The sequence below is a fragment of the Puma concolor genome, chromosome B2 (assembly GCF_028749965.1).
Source record: "Puma concolor isolate L17-30 chromosome B2, mPumCon1.1.hap2, whole genome shotgun sequence".
Lineage (NCBI taxonomy): Eukaryota > Metazoa > Chordata > Mammalia > Carnivora > Felidae > Puma > Puma concolor.
Window position 1 is genome coordinate 52,479,760 of NC_141671.1, and position 20,326 is coordinate 52,500,085.

Consider the following 20,326-nt stretch of genomic DNA (forward strand, 5'->3'; position numbering starts at 1 on the left):
GTTAAGGTCAGAAACAGGTGTTAAAATGTTTCAAAGAGGCCGAGGGATTAGACTATCATAGAGATCAGTGTTAGCTTACTCCCAAAGCCATTTTTATTTTTTATTTCCATCCACATATCTGGTTTGCTGCAAAAAATATTGAGAGGCAATTACCATCGAGTTACATAATTAATTTTCTTTAAGGCATGTAACAATTTTCAAAGAATTCTGTAAACATTTGTTACATTGGAAAAATGAATTTCATCTCCTATGTCCTGACTTTGTTCCCAGTAGAAAAGCCAAGATAATGAAGAGAATAATCTTTTTTTTTTTTTAATGAAGGGAAACACCACTTTTATTTTACGTTGTTTCTAAACACCATTTGCCAACTTTTCAGAATAACATTGGCAATACCCCTTGAATATATATGTTGTGTGTTAATAGTTTTAACTAGCTATTTTCTCCCCCTATAAGTAGCTTTTTAAACTTTGAGCTACAAAATAATGCATAAATATCTGGACTACGAGAACACAAACTGGAATTTGGAAGAACTAGGCTGGCTGATTCATATTGGCTACATGACGATTACATTTGTCCTTTGTAAACTGATTTATTAGGTCTGTGTTGTAGAGTATATTTTATTGTGCTCCAACGCTATGAATGAATTCTTTGATAGTGGCTTTTTGTCACATGCATCTTTCATGGTTCAAGGAACCTAACCTGTTGGAATATTCTCCTGTTGAAGAGTTTGCTTTTATATCTAGTGACATTTATCATTATCTAAGGCCAGCTGCCTGACTTCTCCTCAGTGCTCTGTTTATGGGGTTTGAACATCTATAAATGGAAACACTAGCTAACCAGAAATTATCGCCAGGGCTTTCTGATAGTGTCCTGAGCTCTCACAACTTGGAATGTCCTGCAATATCTAACATGTAAGCACGTCAAATCATTTTCTAGACAGAATCTGAATCTCTTTTTCTGTTTCTCTCTCTCTCTCTCTCCCACTGTCTCTCTGTCTCTCTCATTCTCTTGCAACATGGAATTTGAAAAGCATGAAAAAGGAAGCTTATTAAATGAGAATTTAGAGGAGAAACTGACGGTAAGATGTGTGAGATTTATCACAGATTTATAATGTAATTGACAGTAAAAAAACAACTATCACAGATTGAAAAAGTTGTACTAACTAGCTTGTATTTCCATGTGTTTTTTTTTGTTTTTTTGTTTTTTGTTTTTTCTGGTCAACCGTCTTAAAATTAATGAGTTCATGGGTTTTGCTGAACACAGTGTGATAAAATTATTAATAAAATTTCAGTACTACAATGTGGGCAAAATGGATTTTAGTTGAATGATGTGGTTTACCTTCCTTTTTAAAACCAGAATCTATTTATTTTGAGCCCTTGTTGTGATTGTTCGATACTGGAAGATTATTTCATTAATTGAGATGAAGCTGAGCAAAGTCCAGTTTCTCTCAGAGATATTAGGAATATGTGTAAAGAAAAATATATAAATATCCTAGTCTATTCTAATGTTTTATCAAATAAGTTAACAAACTTCTAGTGTAAGGGTAAAGTCTCTAAAAGTTTTAATTTTTTTGTTATGAAAGTTATAAAACAAGTTTACCTTGATGTTAAGAAATTACATGTCAATGAACAGTAGTGTTCACCTGTTTTTGTTCAAACACAAAATACACCATAAACTTGAATAGTAGAATGTGCTGTTCATGGCTCACCCGATGGGTGTAGGAGGCTAATTATGCTTGTAAATTTACTGTGGCTACGGAGTTAACGTTACAACAGGGCATGGCTAATTTTAACAACAGTACAAGTAGCAAAACGTAAAACTATGTCAACTTTAAGACCGGGACTTCTTTTTTTTTTTTTTAATTTTTTTTTTTCAACATTCATTTATTTTTGGGACAGAGAGAGACAGAGCATGAACGGGGGAGGGGCAGAGAGAGAGGGAGACACACAGAATCAGAAACAGGCTCCAGGCTCCGAGCCGTCAGCCCAGAGCCCGACGCGGGGCTCGAACTCACGGACCGCGAGATCGTGACCTGGCTGAAGTCGGACGCTTAACCGACTGCGCCACCCAGGGGCCCCTAGACCGGGACTTCTGAAAGTCATGAGAATGCATTGTTCTGGATGTTTGAAATAGAGATTTATGTACTCTTAATGATGTTAAATCTTGAAAGAGGAAGAAATAAACCGAGGGTTGAAAATTCTTGAAGTACATTAGAATTTCAAAGCTTTGACGAAATATATTGACTACAATATAACTGAAAGAATTCAGATCATCATGTTAAATATTAGCAGTGGATCTCTGTTCTAGTGGTTGTCTAAACAAGTAATGGCCACTATTTGGCTTTTTGACTATTTTGGAAAACTATGTTTTATTATGAACTAACTGGGGTTTTGAGAGAAAAAGGTCTGGGTGACAGTTCTTACACCACAACTTCAAAATGTAGGACTGTGGGATTTTGTTGTGGCTTCTGAGTCTCTGTTAACTCACTAGTAAGATGGCGAGACATCATACTGATTTGAAGGGTGTCGTGAAGATGAAAAACTATAATGTATGTGGATTCCCTGCTCTGAACTGTTATTTTCAAACTGGTGTAGGCTTGACTTGCTTAGAAAGTACATACCCAAAGTTTATTACTATGGAAAGAGAAATCTGAAATGTGATTCAAAGTAAAAGGAAAACTCAGATATGCTAACCGTCAAGGCTTAGTGGCTGTAAACCCATTATGCAACCAGAAAGAGAGTAAATAAATACATGAGTAAGAGTTGCTATGAATTATTGTGAAATTTGACCCAGAGGTTTTTGGCAATATTTTATGGGAAGTTTTGCAAATACGGTGGATGTGGGGCAAGTGAACAAAAGTGAGAATGGTCTCTTATTTCACATTTTACTTTCTGGAGGGTCAGACATTCTGGATTCAGGACTCTATCTTGAACGCAGGTATAAATCTAAAAGTGAGCAAAAACCTCTCCTTAGAGGAAGCAGCTATCACAAAGTTTATGAACATTTCCCTGGAGGAGAGATCTAGGACCAGCCTCTGATTAAGTTCAAGAAGAGTGGAGGGAAACACGGGACAAATCAGAAGGCATGGGAATATCTAATCTGTACTGAGAAGAGATGGTTCTTGCAGAAGGGGGAACACATGAAAGTTTCGTCGTATGGACAATAGTCTCTATAAGCACACAGAGCTACATCTGTAACTCAGATGTCTTTCAGATAAAGGAATTCTGCCACTGTTAGCAAGAAAAGGTTACCTTATATTCAGTGTCTCTAAGAGAGCAGGAAAATATGTAACATATCTTTGAAAGTTTACTATAGAAATGTGGTTAATCCTGGTATAATACAGTATGACTGGCTAGGTTGCCAGATATAGTTAAAAATGTATTTTTGAGGGGTGCCTGGGTGGCTCAGTCAGTTGGGCATCTGACTCTTCATTTCAGCTCAGGTCATGATCTCACTTTTTGTGAGTTTGAGTCCCGTGTTGGGTTCTGTGCTGATGGTATAGAGCCTGCTTGGGATTCTCTCTCTCTTCCTCTTTCTCTGCCCACACACTATAAATAAATAAATAAATAAATAAATAAATAAATGTATGTATGTATGTTTTTGTAGAGTTCACTAGGTTCTGAAAATTATTAAATTTATTACAAACAGTAAAGTTTGTAAAAATAGGGCTTTAAAAGGAGAGAATATTTTTCTATTAAAATATTTAAACATGGGCCCAGTATAATATTGCTGAATTATAATATGCGTCTTCTTTAAAATGAAAGGTGTACTTCTCATAAAGATCTGTATTATGAACAATGTTATGAAATATATGACACAATTAAGACATTTACATGATTGGCTGAATTTGAAAAAAATTTCCAAGGTGAGATCTATAGCAAATAAGAAAATTAAAAGTCTTACAGATTTTTTTAAACAAAATTTTTTAATGCTTATTTATTATTGAGAGACAGAGACAGAGCATGAACATGGGAGGGGCAGAGAGAGGAGGAGACACAGAATCCAAGGCAGGCTCCAGGCTCTGAGCTGTCAGCATGGAGCCTGACGTGGATCTCGAACTCACAAACTGTAAGATCATGACCTGAGCTCAAGTTGGATGCCCAACCAACTGAGCCTCCCAGGCGCCCCTGGTCTTACAGATTTTTAAAATTCATCAGTTTATTCTACTGAAGGATCTACACAAAAATAAAATAGGATTCTTTACTACATATCCAATATGGATCTCGCCTTATAGGGGGGAGAGAATTGCTACCTTTAGCTATTGACTTTTTTTTTTTTGCCCTGAATTTGTTGCTCTTTGGTGATTAAAATAAAGATTCCTGGGAGCTTGGCAATTAAAGGTGTATCAATAAATAATCAGATAAGAAATATGATACTCAAATCCTTCAAAATGTCCTAAATTTACCAAACCAATCTATTTTTCACAAATTGGTTGATATTATCTCAATTTTTAAAATAATTTTTTAATATTTATTTATTTTTGAGAAAGAAAGAGACAGAGTACGAGTTGGGGAGGGGCAGAAAGAGAGGGAGACACAGAAATGGAAGCAGGCTCCAGGTTCCAAGCTGTCAGCACAGAGCCCCACGTGGGGTTTGAACCCACCAACCGCGAGATCATGACCAGAGCTGAAGTTGGACACTTAACTGAGCCACCCAGGTGCCCCTGATACTGTTCCATTTTTTGACACATGAAAAGAAAAATCAATTACCATGGGCTTAAAAGGACATTTCCATCCCTTGATAAACCAACAACATAGTAAGCTGTGGTAGATATTTTAGTCATCCCTGATTCTGCAAAATCCAAATTATTCTGAAGGTAGTTTTTGTGGGGGTGCAGGGAGGGAGGGAACTATTTTGTAACAATACACTTTTGTTTGGTTGGTTCCACAATAACTGATGTTGGAACTGAATGGATCTTTTGTTTTTTCTGATGAGGCTTGAGTAACTATTGTATCGTGAGTTCCCCAAAGTACATTCCTTAAAATTCTGATTTTCCATACTGCTCCATGAAAAGAGGTTCTAATCTATGCTTAAGAATATTCATGCAACACTGTGTACAGAATGAACTGCACAGTCTATTTCCTTTTGGAGACTCCTAATGTATTTTAACACACTGAAGGCCAGGAGACACTCTGGAGGTTAATCTAGTATTTCTTAAACTCCCTACCAGTGTAATGCATTTTAATGTGTTTACCATGACAATGAATATTCTAACTAGTGTTCTCTAGTTTAGGAAGCGGTGTGTCAGTATATTAATTGTCTGATTTTATTTATGAGTTTCATTTTCAGAATAATGATACACAAAATAATAAATTTAAGCTGGGTATCATTTATATCTATAACATGAGGTTATTTCTGGAATAGTGTTGAAAGTAAATAATTTCTGTTTAGCACATTTTAATAAATAAGTAAAATTAAGGAAGGACATCCTGACTATTTCCTCAAATCTTTTTCTTTTAGATTATTAAACAAATCAACGGAGCATTTAACTTCAACTAAAATTTCTTAATGAAAAGGAACAATTCATGTATTAACAGAGTAGTAAAAATAGTCATGCACTTCAGGGTATTCTGAAATAATGATGGCTCTTTCTCTAACAGATGAAAGCACAAGTAGACTTTACGCATAAATCTTTAAAAAAAATTTTTTTTTCAACGTTTTTATTTATTTTTGGGACAGAGAGAGACAGAGCATGAAGGGGCGAGAGGCAGAGAGAGAGGGAGACACAGAATCGGAAACAGGCTCCAGGCTCCGAGCCATCAGCCCAGAGCCCGACGCGGGGCTCGAACTCACGGACCGCGAGATCGTGACCTGGCTGAAGTCGGACGCTTAACCGACTGCGCCACCCAGGCGCCCCTGCATAAATCTAATAATTTCTATCCCATAAGTATAATATGTCTCAAGAGACAATTGTATGTTTCCAAGTAATAAATGCTCACTAAGTATGACAAATATAATGATAATAAGAAGGGTAAGTCATCCAATTCATTACATGTTGAAGCTTCGTAGAAGCAAAGTAACATAGTAGTCAACTTCTGAATGTCATAAATATTGCTTTTTTGAGTAAAAAAAAATATGGATACTGAGAACTTATGTCATCTGACAGATTTTTTTTAACAGCATGTATCTAATTATAAGGAGATTAAACTTAAATTTTTAATAATTGAAATTTTACTTTTTATATTTAAAATTTTTCAACTTATTTTGAATTTTGGGGGGAAAAGTTTATCCAGTGATGTGTAAATTTACCTGTGATCTCACAACAAACATTATTTTCAGTTTCATAAAAAAAGAGATCACACCATTTCTTTTTGATACAATGAAAGAAAACTGAAGAAAAAAACACAGAAAACTATGCGTTCTGAAATTCTGTGACAATTCAGGGAGTGCACTTTTATTTTATTTTATTTTTTCAACGTTTATTTATTTTTGGGACAGAGAGAGACAGAGCATGAACGGGGGAGGGGCAGAGAGAGAAGGAGACACAGAATCGGAAACAGGCTCCAGGCTCTGAGCCATCAGCCCAGAGCCTGACGCGGGGCTCGAACTCACGGACCGCGAGATCGTGACCTGGCTGAAGTCGGACGCTTAACCGACTGCGCCACCCAGGCGCCCCTGCATAAATCTAATAATTTCTATCCCATAAGTATAATATGTCTCAAGAGACAATTGTATGTTTCCAAGTAATAAATGCTCACTAAGTATGACAAATATAATGATAATAAGAAGGGTAAGTCATCCAATTCATTACATGTTGAAGCTTCGTAGAAGCAAAGTAACATAGTAGTCAACTTCTGAATGTCATAAATATTGCTTTTTTGAGTAAAAAAAAATATGGATACTGAGAACTTATGTCATCTGACAGATTTTTTTTAACAGCATGTATCTAATTATAAGGAGATTAAACTTAAATTTTTAATAATTGAAATTTTACTTTTTATATTTAAAATTTTTCAACTTATTTTGAATTTTGGGGGGAAAAGTTTATCCAGTGATGTGTAAATTTACCTGTGATCTCACAACAAACATTATTTTCAGTTTCATAAAAAAAGAGATCACACCATTTCTTTTTGATACAATGAAAGAAAAGAAAACTGAAGAAAAAAACACAGAAAACTATGCGTTCTGAAATTCTGTGACAATTCAGGGAGTGCACTTTTATTTTATTTTATTTTTTTTTTCAACGTTTATTTAGTTTTGGGACAGAGAGAGACAGAGCATGAACGGGGGAGGGGCAGAGAGAGAGGGAGACACAGAATCGGAAACAGGCTCCAGGCTCCGAGCCATCAGCCCAGAGCCTGATGCGGGGCTCGAACTCACGGACTGCGAGATCGTGACCTGGCTGAAGTCGGACGCTTAACCGACTGCGCCACCCAGGCGCCCCGGGAGTGCACTTTTAAAGTAAGGTGCAATTAGTTATTTATAGCTTCATTAACACAAATAAAATTAATTATTTTCTATGAAGAAATTTGTTAGCAAAGAAAAAACATGGGACTGGCACTTTGGTGATAGTTCCCAATGTTAGTATCTGATGACAAATGTGGCTTTTGTTGGGGGACATCTTCATAGGTTCAAGCTTGTGTCTATTAGGTAGAAATGTCCTCAGCAAAAGGAGAATGAGCCTTTCAAATCAGTGGACATTTCTGAATGCCTGTGTTGAACAAGACAGGGTCCTATGGACTGTAGTGGACATGATAGAGTCTTGGCCACTGAAGAGATTATTATATTTTATCATTTTTTAGTAGGTTATGAAATAATAATGGTAAATTTTAGTAGCTTGGAAATATTTTAAGTAGAGAAAACATAAACATCCCAATTCTCTTTTCTCACATAGACTTGAGACAGCAAGTCTGTAATTATTCATCAGAATGTCTTAACAGTGGAGCTATTGTAAATCATTTTATATAGTAACATATTTTATTCTGTCATAATATTGACTATTAGCGGTCACTCAAAGGACGTGACCCTGGTTGACCCACAATCTGGACCCCAGCAATTGGAGGCTCCTCCCCCTCCTACCACCACTTTCCTTGGAATATACATTCTGCCTATCATTCCACATGGGAGCTGTTTTTAAGGAGGTAGCCTTGAGAGAGTAAGGTGTTGTTGAGACCACCTGGATGATCGTGTCTGAACCCGGTTAAGGCCCCTATGCAAACTTTTATGATTATGCCAGTTGGGTGTGGAGATCTACTCATTTTGTGACACCTAAGACAAGTTTAACAAGTAAGTTCCTTGCCTATTAAACCTGCCACTTAGCAGTCTGGAGCAGTCTGCCTATTTGGTCTCTCCTAGCTCTCCGTGTGTGGGGACCAATTTCAAATTTCACCTGGGAAGCTCTCAAGATTTTGAATCAACACCACTTATCTACTTATTTTTCTAATTTTGTCTAACTAGAGTCATGGGTAACAGATACTCAGTAGGTGCTGACATACTTGCAAAAAACCTTTAGACTATGGATGTTTCTGATGTGTCATTCAGAGCTGATTTTTAGTACAACTTGAGTGTTGATTTTGATCCATACCTAATTCCTGACAAGACGGCATCATATAATAAAATAAGTGGTAAATTTAGATTCATAATCCTCTTGTGGTCAGGTCCTGGATCTATGTATCTTTATCATAATGGATTGCCCTGGATCCTTTTATGCTAATTTTTATAGTGACGAAAAGGAAGGAAAGATGTAAACAAACAAATGAACAGCTACATCTCCTTCTCTTTGACATCTGATTATTTATTTTAGAAAACTCTTCCCATTTTTCTGCCGTTTGTAAGAGTAGACCAATGACTCTTGCTATGTTCTGGATTTTACTGATAAAGTTGCTTTGGGTGCCCATTTTGTTGGAGGGATCATTTTGATGGTAGAGGATATAAGTTAATTTGTCCCCAAACCTTAACTCCTCTGTGATGCTGGCTCATGTTTGTTTGTATGTGTGACACCATCATGGAGAATGGTAGGCATCTGGGCATCTTTAAGAATGCTGCTGGTCTCCTTAACATGTTTGTGGTGCCTACAGTACATTCTGTGTCTCTGTGTGGCACCTCTCCCAGGATGGCCCATTCATGAAAAGTACATTTTGCATTGATTAATCCTTTTTCTCCAGAGAGGGCTAGAGTTCTGTAATAAGTTGACATCCAAAATACTCTGGAAATAATTATCTAAAAAAAAAAAGAGAAAACAGATAGGCATTAATAAGCAACATTTTATAGTGTCTCAGTGAGTATCCTTCAACTGGAAGGCAAATGCAGGAAATCCAGGACTAGGATTCTCTGCGTTTCTGAACTCAGTGTCACTTCTGAATTTTTAGTAAGATTAATTTATTCCCCTTTCTCATGGAGATAAGGACTCCCTGAGAAGTCAGTAAAGCGGTTGTAGGATTGATCAGTCAGCACCAGGTATTAGAGAGTTGACAGGTTAAGATAATGTTCTCCAAAGAACTGAGACATCCCTCCAGCATTATGAAGGATAAGAAGATTTTGATTTTACCCCAGGTGAAGTATAATTGCAAAGAATAACCATTAAATCTAATCATTTGGCAGATCAAAGTAAAAGCCTAAATAATTGCTCTTAAGTCTCATTTTGCATAAGAAGTAATTCCACCCTAACTTCTCTCTGGCCTCCTTTTCATAGAGCTAGTAACAAAATTTTAGTAATACTTGAAGACTCTGTAGCTTGGAATAAAAAAAAGCAAAAAGGAGGGAGGAGACAAGATGCCATGGACCATTGGGATCGATAGGAAATTACTAAGCAATAGGAATTGAAGTCTTAATGGGTATAATTGCAGAAAGAAGACTGGAAAAATGATGAGTTAGGGTAGGTGAGCACATGCATGTGTTCTGAGTACCATCTTAGCATCTATGAAAATCGAAACACAGAACCTGTGTCATTGTGTGTGTGTGTGTGTGTGTGTGTGTGTGTGTGTGTACTTCTGACTCCAAAGAAGGAGTCTTCTCTCTTTTTCTAAGTGCCATCTAGTGTGGTAAAAAGTGTGTTGCATCTGAGTCGAGGAGACCATTATTGGTGTTCAAGTTGTGTTTGTGTGACTTTACTTCAATCACATAACCTTTGGTTTCCTTCTCTACAGCCTGAGAGATTGGGTTGGATTAGCATATATTCTCTAGCCTTTTATAAGTCTGTAGGAAGTACCCACCGGCTGTGTGGTTATTAAATCCTTTCCATACCAAACAATGCCTATTTACACAAACACTAGAAACCTTGAAAAATATTATATTTTTATGTCCTCACTGACCAAATGTAAAGTCGAAGTCCTTGTTAGTAGTTTATTTAGACTGTGGTATAAAAAGTTCACAGTTCAGTACTCATGAGTTGAATCGCACAGATGTTTTATGTTTACGCGAAGAAGCCACAAAGATTTGAGAATGGGATCATGTGTGAACCTTATGGAATAGATTGAGAAAGTAGCATACAAGTGGCTTAATATTAATACCAAAATATTGTCAGAATAAAGCATTGTATGTTCTCATAATACTACGTAAAATAAAGTAGATGCTGTGTTTTCATCGGGAACAAAATTTTAGAATACATAAAGCCTGTGTTTTATTTATTTTTTTTTTTAATTTTTTTTTTTCAACGTTTATTTATTTTTGGGACAGAGAGAGACAGAGCATGAACAGGGGAGGGGCAGAGAGAGAGGGAGACACAGAATCGGAAACAGGCTCCAGGCTCTGAGCCATCAGCCCAGAGCCCGACGCGGGGCTCGAACTCCCGGACCGCGAGATCGTGACCTGGCTGAAGTCGGACGCTTAACCGACTGCGCCACCCAGGCGCCCCAGGCCTGTGTTTTAAATGTTATTTCTAAGATGGGTTTCTTTAGCTCTTACTCATTCCCTTTTGTCGTTCTTACCACTCTCGGCAGTGTGCCTGACACAGATATCTTGGTCCCTGTGCAATTCTAATTTTAGTCCCTTTGCACTGCTGAAGGTTGAGGGAAAAAGTAGACTGCACCGAATGGCAAAATCCTCACCACCGTTTCCATTTTTCTTTTTCCTTTAAGAAAAATGAGGGCTGTGTCAGTTAACACCCAGGGACGGGAGGGGAGAGCAAAGTGAAACTGATAAGGAGCCAGATTTCTACTTATGGTTCAAATGAAGTTCTTGAAGCCATCCAGTCCTTTGAAAACCACTGCTAATTAAAGCAGTGTCTGCTGATAATGTAAGTCTGAGATGCACTGTTTGAATGGATCTTTTGATGCAGCTCTGTGTGTTGGTGAATAACAGAAGGGAGATGGATTGCAGGCTTTAAGCGAACTGTGCTTTCACACTGACATTTATAACACACTGTACGTGCGGCGAAATATTTTCTAGGTTCTCATTGTGGGAATTACAATAACTTACATACCTAGTTGTTCTGCCCCAACTACGGCTCCCCTCAGGGAATGACAAATAGACTGTTGTATTAGTGATGTAATTACATTACAGAGTTATGGGCTTTATTTTGCTACATGATCTTCATAAAAATAAGGAGGTGATTTTTTAAATGGTGAGAGGGTGTCTGTGGTTTAATTGCCAGTTTTCTCCTTTATTTACAATCTAAACATTTCTCAAGGGTACTTTCCTCAATTTTCTTCTCAGCTAATGGGTGTTGCCTTGTGTATGTAGCTTCTGGGGAAGACGTCACCCCCAGTTTGTTCTTCAAAATAGGCCTCCTGCCCTTGTGGATGTCAGAAGGCAGCAATTCAGAGACCACCTCATGCTTTTAAATACTAACTTGATGACATTCATCTCAGGAGCAGATGAGAGAGCCCCTAAGGTTGCTTTCCTAAACCTGTAATAATTTCTCTGGGATAGCATGTCGTAGTGGGAGACCGAAGGAGGAAATGTCAGCATGAATTAATAAGCTTATCACAGAGAGTGGGGAGTTCTTTTAGAATATGTGAAGGAAACATGGGAAATAAAGTAGTTTTGTTCCAATTTTGTTTTTGTTCCAGTTGAGCTCAGCTTTCAATCTGGAAATTCCTGCATGTTTTGTTGTTTTATCTGCTTTTGCTTATCGATTCATCCATCCATCCATCCATCCATCCATCCATCCATCCATCCATCGATCCTGGGGGTCCTCTGCTTGCAGCTTGCTGACCTCCTGGTGGCCGGGACTCCTCTGCATGGTGTATGGAAGGAGAAGAGGGAGTTGGTCTTGGAGATTTGCAATGAATTCTCTTCTTTGCAACCCTATTAAAGTCATGACCCTAGTGGAATTTGCCTGCCTTGAGTCTGGTGCATCCTGCAGGGTTTGGAAAGATATTTATTAGGGTTCCTTCCTGACTGTAGCTCTGTTTCATAGCATAGCCATATACCTTCATCTCCTTTTCATCTTCCAGAAATTTACGAGGTACTTTTTTTGTGCTGACTGCTCTCCCCTTCCAAATCTTTTATTGTTGTGGGTTTATTCTTTTAAATTCCTTTTATTTTAATAGAGTCAAGAAAAGGATTTGAGAGAAACTGACGTATTCCATCAGCCATCTTGAACCAGAAGCCCCTGGATTTCTTTTGAAAGCTCGTCCTCAATGCTTTGTGTTTTCAGTAGGTGATGAGTGTTGTGGAATACCTTTATTCTTTATTGAGAGATACATGGCATTATGTGGAACTATTTAACATAGACTATGTTAAACGGAATGCCAAAAAATATTCTGAGCATATAACTAAAGGTATTTTATGCCATTTCTAAAAGTTTGAGTGTTGAAAATTAAGAAGTTTCTAGTTTTTACTCTTCTTTGTGCCATAGTGATTTTGGTGGTTAAATGCGAGGACTCTGGGGTAAGAATTCATATCTGGGCTCTCATGTGCTCAAACTATGTGAGCTACAGTTCCCTCATCTGTGAAATGGGATATGACTTACCTCCTGGGGCTGTTATAGGGACTGAAAATGAGGAAATATGTGGAAAGTGCTGTGCGTAATACACACTCAGTAACTGGTGGTCGTTAGAGATAGAATCGTAGTGGTGCCCAAGTTATCCCTTGTGTCTGAGAAACCCTAGGTTATGATTGTAGTTTGTTTTCTTTAGACAGACCACGTGTGATTTCAAACTCACTCTCAGGCTAGAGGCCATGCTTACTTTCCCACAAGGAAGGGTGTTATCATCCAAGTTTTAATTTTTTTTTTAAGTTTATGTATTTTGAGAGGGAGATAGAGAACAAGCGTGGGAGGGGCAGAGAGAGAGGGAGACAGAACCCCAAGTAGGCTCCACGCTGTCAGTGCAGAGCCTGATGTGGGGGTTAAACTCACAAACCGTGAAATCACCACCTGGACTGAAGAGTTAGGTGCTTAACCAGCTGAACCATGGAGATGCCCCAAACTTTAAGTTTCAATTTTATGTCTGTCCTGTGTAGACTGACAAAGATTCAAAAATACATGGTGCCCTTTGTGAAAGACATTATGGCCCACTTTCCATGGAGAATAATTGTGTTAGATGAATGTAAGTACTATATAAACATAGGAATAAATGGCTACATTGTGAGTTGCAAATAACTAGGATCAAACCTAATATGCGGCTCATATAATTAATAAAAATTATACTAGTAACAGCTAGACTTACCAAGTCAGGATACTTTCAGGAGGGGAAGCATACAGGTAAGTAGAAGGAGTTGAGGAAGGCATCCTGATGCCTGTGTGTGTGCGTGTGTAAAATGTTCAAAAGAAGAGCAGAAATACGGTTGACAGTGCTGTCTGATTCAAAACAGTTGCAAATCTAGAAACTATTTCATTCAGGATATCATAGTTTGTATCTCTTACCTTCATCTGCACGTAAGATATTTTCCCAGGAAAGCAACACTTCCGACAATTAGTTAATTTTTTATTCAAGAAATTTTCTATACAACATACAGTTTCATACAGTACACGTAGCACGGTAAATTAGTACCACTTTTCTGGAGCATAATACAGAGGTATTAAATAGTTACATACTAGCCAGATAATTTTACTCTAGAAATCTGTTTGAAGTGAAGAACTATACAAATATTTAGTTATGATAATTATTACAACATTATGTACAAAAGTTAAAATGCTGGGCACAGTAGGGGAATTAGTTACTAATCTATTATAGAATACAAGAAAATTTAAGAATGGTGGTATAGTGGAATATATATTACTTTCTTCCTACAAGGATACAGATGTTATGAATGATTCTTTTATGGACCCTCCATGTTGGCAGACCCACCAACATGCAATCAGTGAATATATTTGCACAGCACATCTCTTGGAGCTAAAGCATAGAATCTTAATAATCCAAATAAAGGCTACAATACCACGGGTTGAATTGAATTTTTCAGTTTTACTGAAATTTCAAACAGCGTGGTATTTTTCTTCACAATAATCTCACATATTTATGACTCTGCTGAATTGATGAGATTGTATCAGAGAAGAATTCAAGGTATGTCGTATTTGGTGCTCTATTCTTCATTTGAGATCAGATTTATAGAAACCTTGAGTGCTTTTGTCCTTTTGCCTGAACAGCTTTGGCCACCAGCAGACTGTAAAGTCCTCTAGGTCAGGAGCTGTATTTTCCTGGTACTTAGAACAGCGTCTGATACATGGGAAGTGGTGTTCATGGATGAACTGCATTGGCATGATCGTGACATGTCTCTGTGTGTGCATATGTCATTCGCTTTATCTGATTTGATAAGTGACAGGGATCCCAAACTGATCAAGCCAATCACTTTTTTTTTTAATGTTTATTTATTTGTTTTGGAGAGAATGTGAACCTCATGCTCCTGAGCCGGGGGAGGGGCAGAGAGAGAGAGAGAGAGGGAGAGACAGAATCCCAAGCAGACTCCATGCTGTAGCACAGAGCCCATCATGGGGCTTGATCCTATGAACTGTGAGATCATTACCTGAGCTGAAATTAAGAGTCAGACGCTTAACCTACAGAGCCACCCAGGTGCCCCCATGTCAATCACTTCTGATGGACTTGTAACTCAACCTTATCAGTTTTGCTTGTGAGTAAAAATGGAAAGTATTGTCTTCCATGAAATCTCTGTGCAATGTGAGGAACATTAAATCTCAGGATGCTGGGCGCTCACACTTTTGGCAGAGGCATCAGCACCCTCCACTCAGAGTCCCAGACTTTGGTGTGGCCATAGGCGTCCAAGACATTGGTGGCAGAATTGTAGATTTTTCCACTGGCAATAGCACTGAACAGTGTGACAGCCAGAATGTGACAGGAGGAAAATGGCAGACTCCACGTGTTAGCCAAAGCACTAGTTCATGAAGCGATGACAGAGGTTGTGGAACTTTCTCAGAGTGGGTAGAAGTCCAGCCATAGAGATACTATTTTAATACCATTTATAATGATGAATTTGACCTCATTTTAGCCGCCCCCCCCCCCCAAACAGGTTATATTACCAATTCCCTTGTGAAAATTAAGTACTACCAAAAAATGGTGTTTAAGTATTAGGTATTTTCAGATACCTGGAAATTCTTTACCACTGGCAGTTAGGATTAATGAGATACTTAGGAAATTGATAGAATCTGCATTTTCCTTTGAGGATTTTCATGTTTATTTTTGAGGAGCTTATACTTTGCTTAGACCTTTTTTCTTATCCTACCAAATTCCAGTGCTGAGGGGTAGATTCTCCTGAGTCATACTCTGCAATGGTAGCTGCAGAGTATGGAGTATAATAGAGTGGAGTATTTCCAGATAGGTGGAATTTTTGTGCATTTGGTTTGGGTTTGTTTTTACAATACTTGAGATGTAAAGGGGATTATTTTTTGCTTCCCAGTATATTTAAATTCCCCAGGTACACTTTTTTTTTTTTCAACGTTTATTTATTATTTTTGGGACAGAGAGAGACAGAGCATGAATGGGGGAGGGGCAGAGAGAGAGGGAGACACAGAATCGGAAACAGGCTCCAGGCTCTGAGCCATCAGCCCAGAGCCTGACGCGGGGCTCGAACTCACAGACCGCGAGATCGTGACCTGGCTGAAGTCGGACGCTTAACCAACTGCGCCACCCAGGCGCCCCCCCCAGGTACACTTTTAGGTTGATACTTAATAATAATTGTAGGAAGAAATGAGTTTATTGTCATTCTAAAGGCACTAAACATGCTGACATTTTTCTCATTACTCTGTTTTTGTTGATGTTTCACCATTGATAATGAGACAGCTATTGGTGGTTTAATCCAGTAGTCTAATATATGTTAAGACTTTATTCTTCCAGAGGATTTCAAGTTGAATTTTTAATGTGACACCCAGCTTCAAAACCAAGTATCTTTTGACTGATAGTTTAAGATAAATGGGATAATCTGGCCCAGGTGATGATTGTGATAATAGCTGGAGCATGTTTCACATTCCAAGAAGTAGACAAAGCACTTAACTTGCAGTCAGCACTGCAACTCTAGAAGGTAAATGATATTGTTTCCATTTCACAGTTGAAATAACTAAGTCTTAAGTCAGTTTTCCAGGACACATAACAAGCCAGTGGAGGAGTTTCGCCTCAGGATAATCTGGGTTTAGAACCTGTTCTCCTAACTACACCTATACCCCTCTCATTGACAGCTCCAGAACCTCGGCTCCCCCTGTGTGGTGATTTCCTGTTTTCCTCAGAGCAAACAAACACATACTTGGGGTTTATTCCAGTGTCCAACAATAAAATAATAAAAACTGATATTTACCTCAAGGGAGTTTTTTAATTCTTTGTTCTTGAAAAATTAGATTAATGCTTAGCCATTGTGGAATGACGTAGGATGTTACTACAGTGGACTCTAAATAAGTAATAGTACTTTGGTAGTCTCCTTCTAAATTCACTTGGCATCTGTTAAAACAATGTCCCTTTAAATAGGGAAATGCATTTTGATAACATTGAATTGTCACTAGAAATATAGTCAGGTCAGTGATAACTTTTACATTATATAAGGAGTAAGCTTTCAAAATCTTGATTACTATTTTGAGATCTAAATTCTCAGTCAAAGCTAAAGATTCGGATTCCAATTTCAGTGAAGGTGGGGTGATTTCCCTACACTATCAAGCAATTCTTGGACACCAGATGAGTGTCCTACAATCCAGCTGACTGAAAATCTGCGGTTCCTACAACCTCCTCATTGGGTTCAACTAATTTGCTAGAGTGGCTCAGAGAACCCAAGAGACCTATTTACTCACTAGATTACCAGTTTGTTATAAAGGATACTAAAAGACATGAGTCAACAGCCAGATGAAGAGCTGCATAGGACAAGGTGTGGGGGAAGGGCCAGTGCTTTTTTGCCCTCTCCCAGAACATCCATTTCCCCATAGCTCTACTGGTTCATCAACCCTGAAATTCTCAAACCCCATCCTTTTTGAGTTTTATGGAGGCTTCCTTATATAGGCACAATTGATTAAATCATTGACCATTGCCTACTGAGCCCAATCTCCAGCCCCTCTTCCTTCCTCCCCTGCCCCCACCCCCCACCCCCCAGGTCTTGGGGATGGGTCTGAAAGTACTAACCTTCTAATTACATTATTGAGTCACCTCATTAACATGATAAAAGACACCCTGATTACTCTCATCACTTAGGAAGCTCCAATGGTTCTAGGCGCTCTAAAACCATGCCAGAAGTGGGATAGAGACCAAACATTTCTTATTATAAATCATGCTATCACATTGTGAATCAAAAACAAGAGAAAGAGGATATCTAATATAATTTATTTTCAATTAAAGTACAATTATTCCTTCATATTTCTATTAGTGTGTAAGCTCAGAGAATCATTTTGAAGTTTCTTTAAAACATGAAATCCCTAGCAATCTCTAATCTGTTCTTCATATCTACACAGTTGACCCTTGAACAACACAGGGGTTGGAATGCCAATTTCCCCCAATTGAAAATCCACGTATGACTTTTGACTCCCCCAAACCGTAATTATTAATAGTCTGCTGCTGATTGGAGGCTTACTGATAACATAAACAGTTAACATGTATTTTATGTGTTACATGTATTATATACTGTATTCTTACAATAAAGTAAGCTAGAGAAAAAATGTTATTAAGAAAATCATAAGAAAATACATTTACAGTACTGTGCTGTAAAAAAATTCACATATAAGTGGACATGAGCCATTCAAACCCCTGTTCAAGGATTAACTATAATTATGTTATTTCACTACTGTTAAATAAATGGAATTTTGCAGTATGTAACCTTTTGAGGGTTTTTTTTTCATTTAGTGTAACTTCTTTGAGGTTCATTCAAGTAGCATGTCTACAATCTGTTCCTTTTTGTTGCTTAGTAATATTCCATTGTAAGGATATACCACATTTTTTTAACCATTCACCTATTGAGGGACATTTGGGTGGTTTTCAATTTTTAGATATTAAAAATAAAGCTGCTGTGAACATTTATGTACACATTTCTGTGTGAAAGTAGATTTTAATTTCTTTGGGATAAGTCCCTAAGAGTGCAACTCCTGAATCATATGGTAAGCCAATTTTGTGTTTTGGAAAGAGCTGCCAAACTATTTTCCAGAGTAGCTATGTCATTTTACATTCGCATTGGTAATACATAAGAGTCCCATTTTCACTATACACTTGCCAGCATTTGGTGTTGTCATTATATTTTACTTTAGTTATTCTAAAGGTTGTATGGTAGTATCCCATTGAATTTTTAATTTGCATTTCCTTGATAGCCAATAGTGTTGAACATCTTTTCACGTGCCTATTTGCCAAATATATCTCTTTTTTGTGATGTGTCTGTTCAGATTTTGTACCCATGTTTTAATTAGGTTGTTTGTTTTCTTACTGCTGACTTTTTAAAAAAGTTTATTTATTTTTGAGAGAGACAATGAGAGTGAGTGGGGAGGGGCAGAGAGAGAGAGAATCCCAAGCCGGCTCCTTGCTCTCAGCGTGGAGCCTGATGTGGAGCTTGAACCCACAAACCATGAGATCATGGCCTGAGCTGAAATCAAGAGTTGAACACTTAACCGACTGAGCCACCCAGGCGCCCCTCTTACTGCTGACTTTTGAGAATTTCTTCAATACATTGTAGATACATGTCCTTTGTTGGATATATGGCTTAGAAATGTTTTCTGTTAGTTTGTAGCTTTTCTTCTTCCCCCTTTTCCTCCTCCTCCCCCTCCCCTTCCACTTTCTCCTCCTCCTCCTCCTCCTTCCTCTTCTTCGTCTTCTTCTCCTTCTTTTTCTAACATCATAAATCTTATGAGCTTAGGGAAGATTAAAGGTTGCTCTTACCCTTGGTCTCTCATTGCCATTCTTAGAGTAGAGCAGCATGGTACTGTGGAAGCATTGAGGATGATTTGGCCATCAGTTTAAGCATGGCTGAGACAAGCTTAACCTCCCTGGGTCTAAATGTCTTCTTTTACCCCCTATGAAAAAGAAAATATTAAACCAGATAATCTGAAGTTTCTTCCAGTCTTAATTTATGTAATTCTATAAATCTCCTAGGAGAGTGGAGCATAGCCTCTTGAAAGTTCTGATGGAAGGCAACATCCCTAGGTTTCATGCTTCACTGACAGAAAAAGGCCAGTCTGGAATAATTCTGGAATTTTTACCATGGGGAATTACCCTAGTATAAATGTATTTAATTATTGAAGTTGTACCTTCTTTTTTATTTTTTAAAATGTGTATTTATTTTTGAGAGAGAGAGAGAGAGAGAGAGAGAGAGGAAGGAGATACAGAATCTGGAGCTGACTGTAGGATCTGAGCTGTTATCACAGTGTCCAATGCAGGGCTCAAACTCACAAATTGTGAGATCATGGCCTGAGCCGAAGTCGGATGCTCAACAAACTGAGTCACCCAGCCACCCTAAAGGTGTACCTTTAAAAGCATAAGTCAGTATATGGTAAGCCATGTTATGGGGGCCCCCAAACTGAAGTCTATTACCATGGACAATATAGATAAGTATTGAGCAAAGATAAAAAAAAATGTAAAAAGGAACAGTTCATTAATTTAAGAAATGCCAGTATCTCTCTCAAAATATTTGAGTTGGTTTAGCCCGGCATACTTAAGGACAAAGGAATTATATAGTGGCGAAAAACAATAGCCTGAAAATTATGATCTGCACAATTCCTGGCTCCCACCACTCACCAGCTATGTAATCTTGGCAAGTCTATTCACTTCTCTAAATATCAGAGTTTTTGACTCTAAAATGAAGATAACAGTAGTGACCATATCAAGGGTTATTGTGAGAAATGACACATGCAATAATTTTGATAATTTCTTTCCCTGAAATTCCAACCAGTCACCAAAGTTTTAAAGGGAAAATGATTAGCCTAATTCATGTGAATTTGTAGAGCTGTTACAAATAAACCCAAATATATTGACTTAACACAGTAAAAACTTATTTTCTTCTGACACAACAGCTCTGGGAGGTTCCAGGCCAGCCCTGGATG

The 20,326-nt window shown here is 37.9% G+C and overlaps 1 protein-coding gene across 1 annotated transcript in view; it reads left to right on the forward strand.

The window, feature by feature from the left end:
* The first annotated feature begins 917 nt into the window (after positions 1-917).
* Positions 918-20,326, forward strand: part of MLIP (muscular LMNA interacting protein) — a 252,780-nt gene continuing 233,371 nt past the window's right edge. Inside the window, exon 1 of the mRNA XM_086707084.1 lies at positions 918-1,078. Within this exon, the coding sequence (XP_086563210.1) occupies positions 1,016-1,078 (63 nt within the window). The 5' untranslated portion in view covers positions 918-1,015. The remainder of the gene's footprint in view (positions 1,079-20,326) is intronic.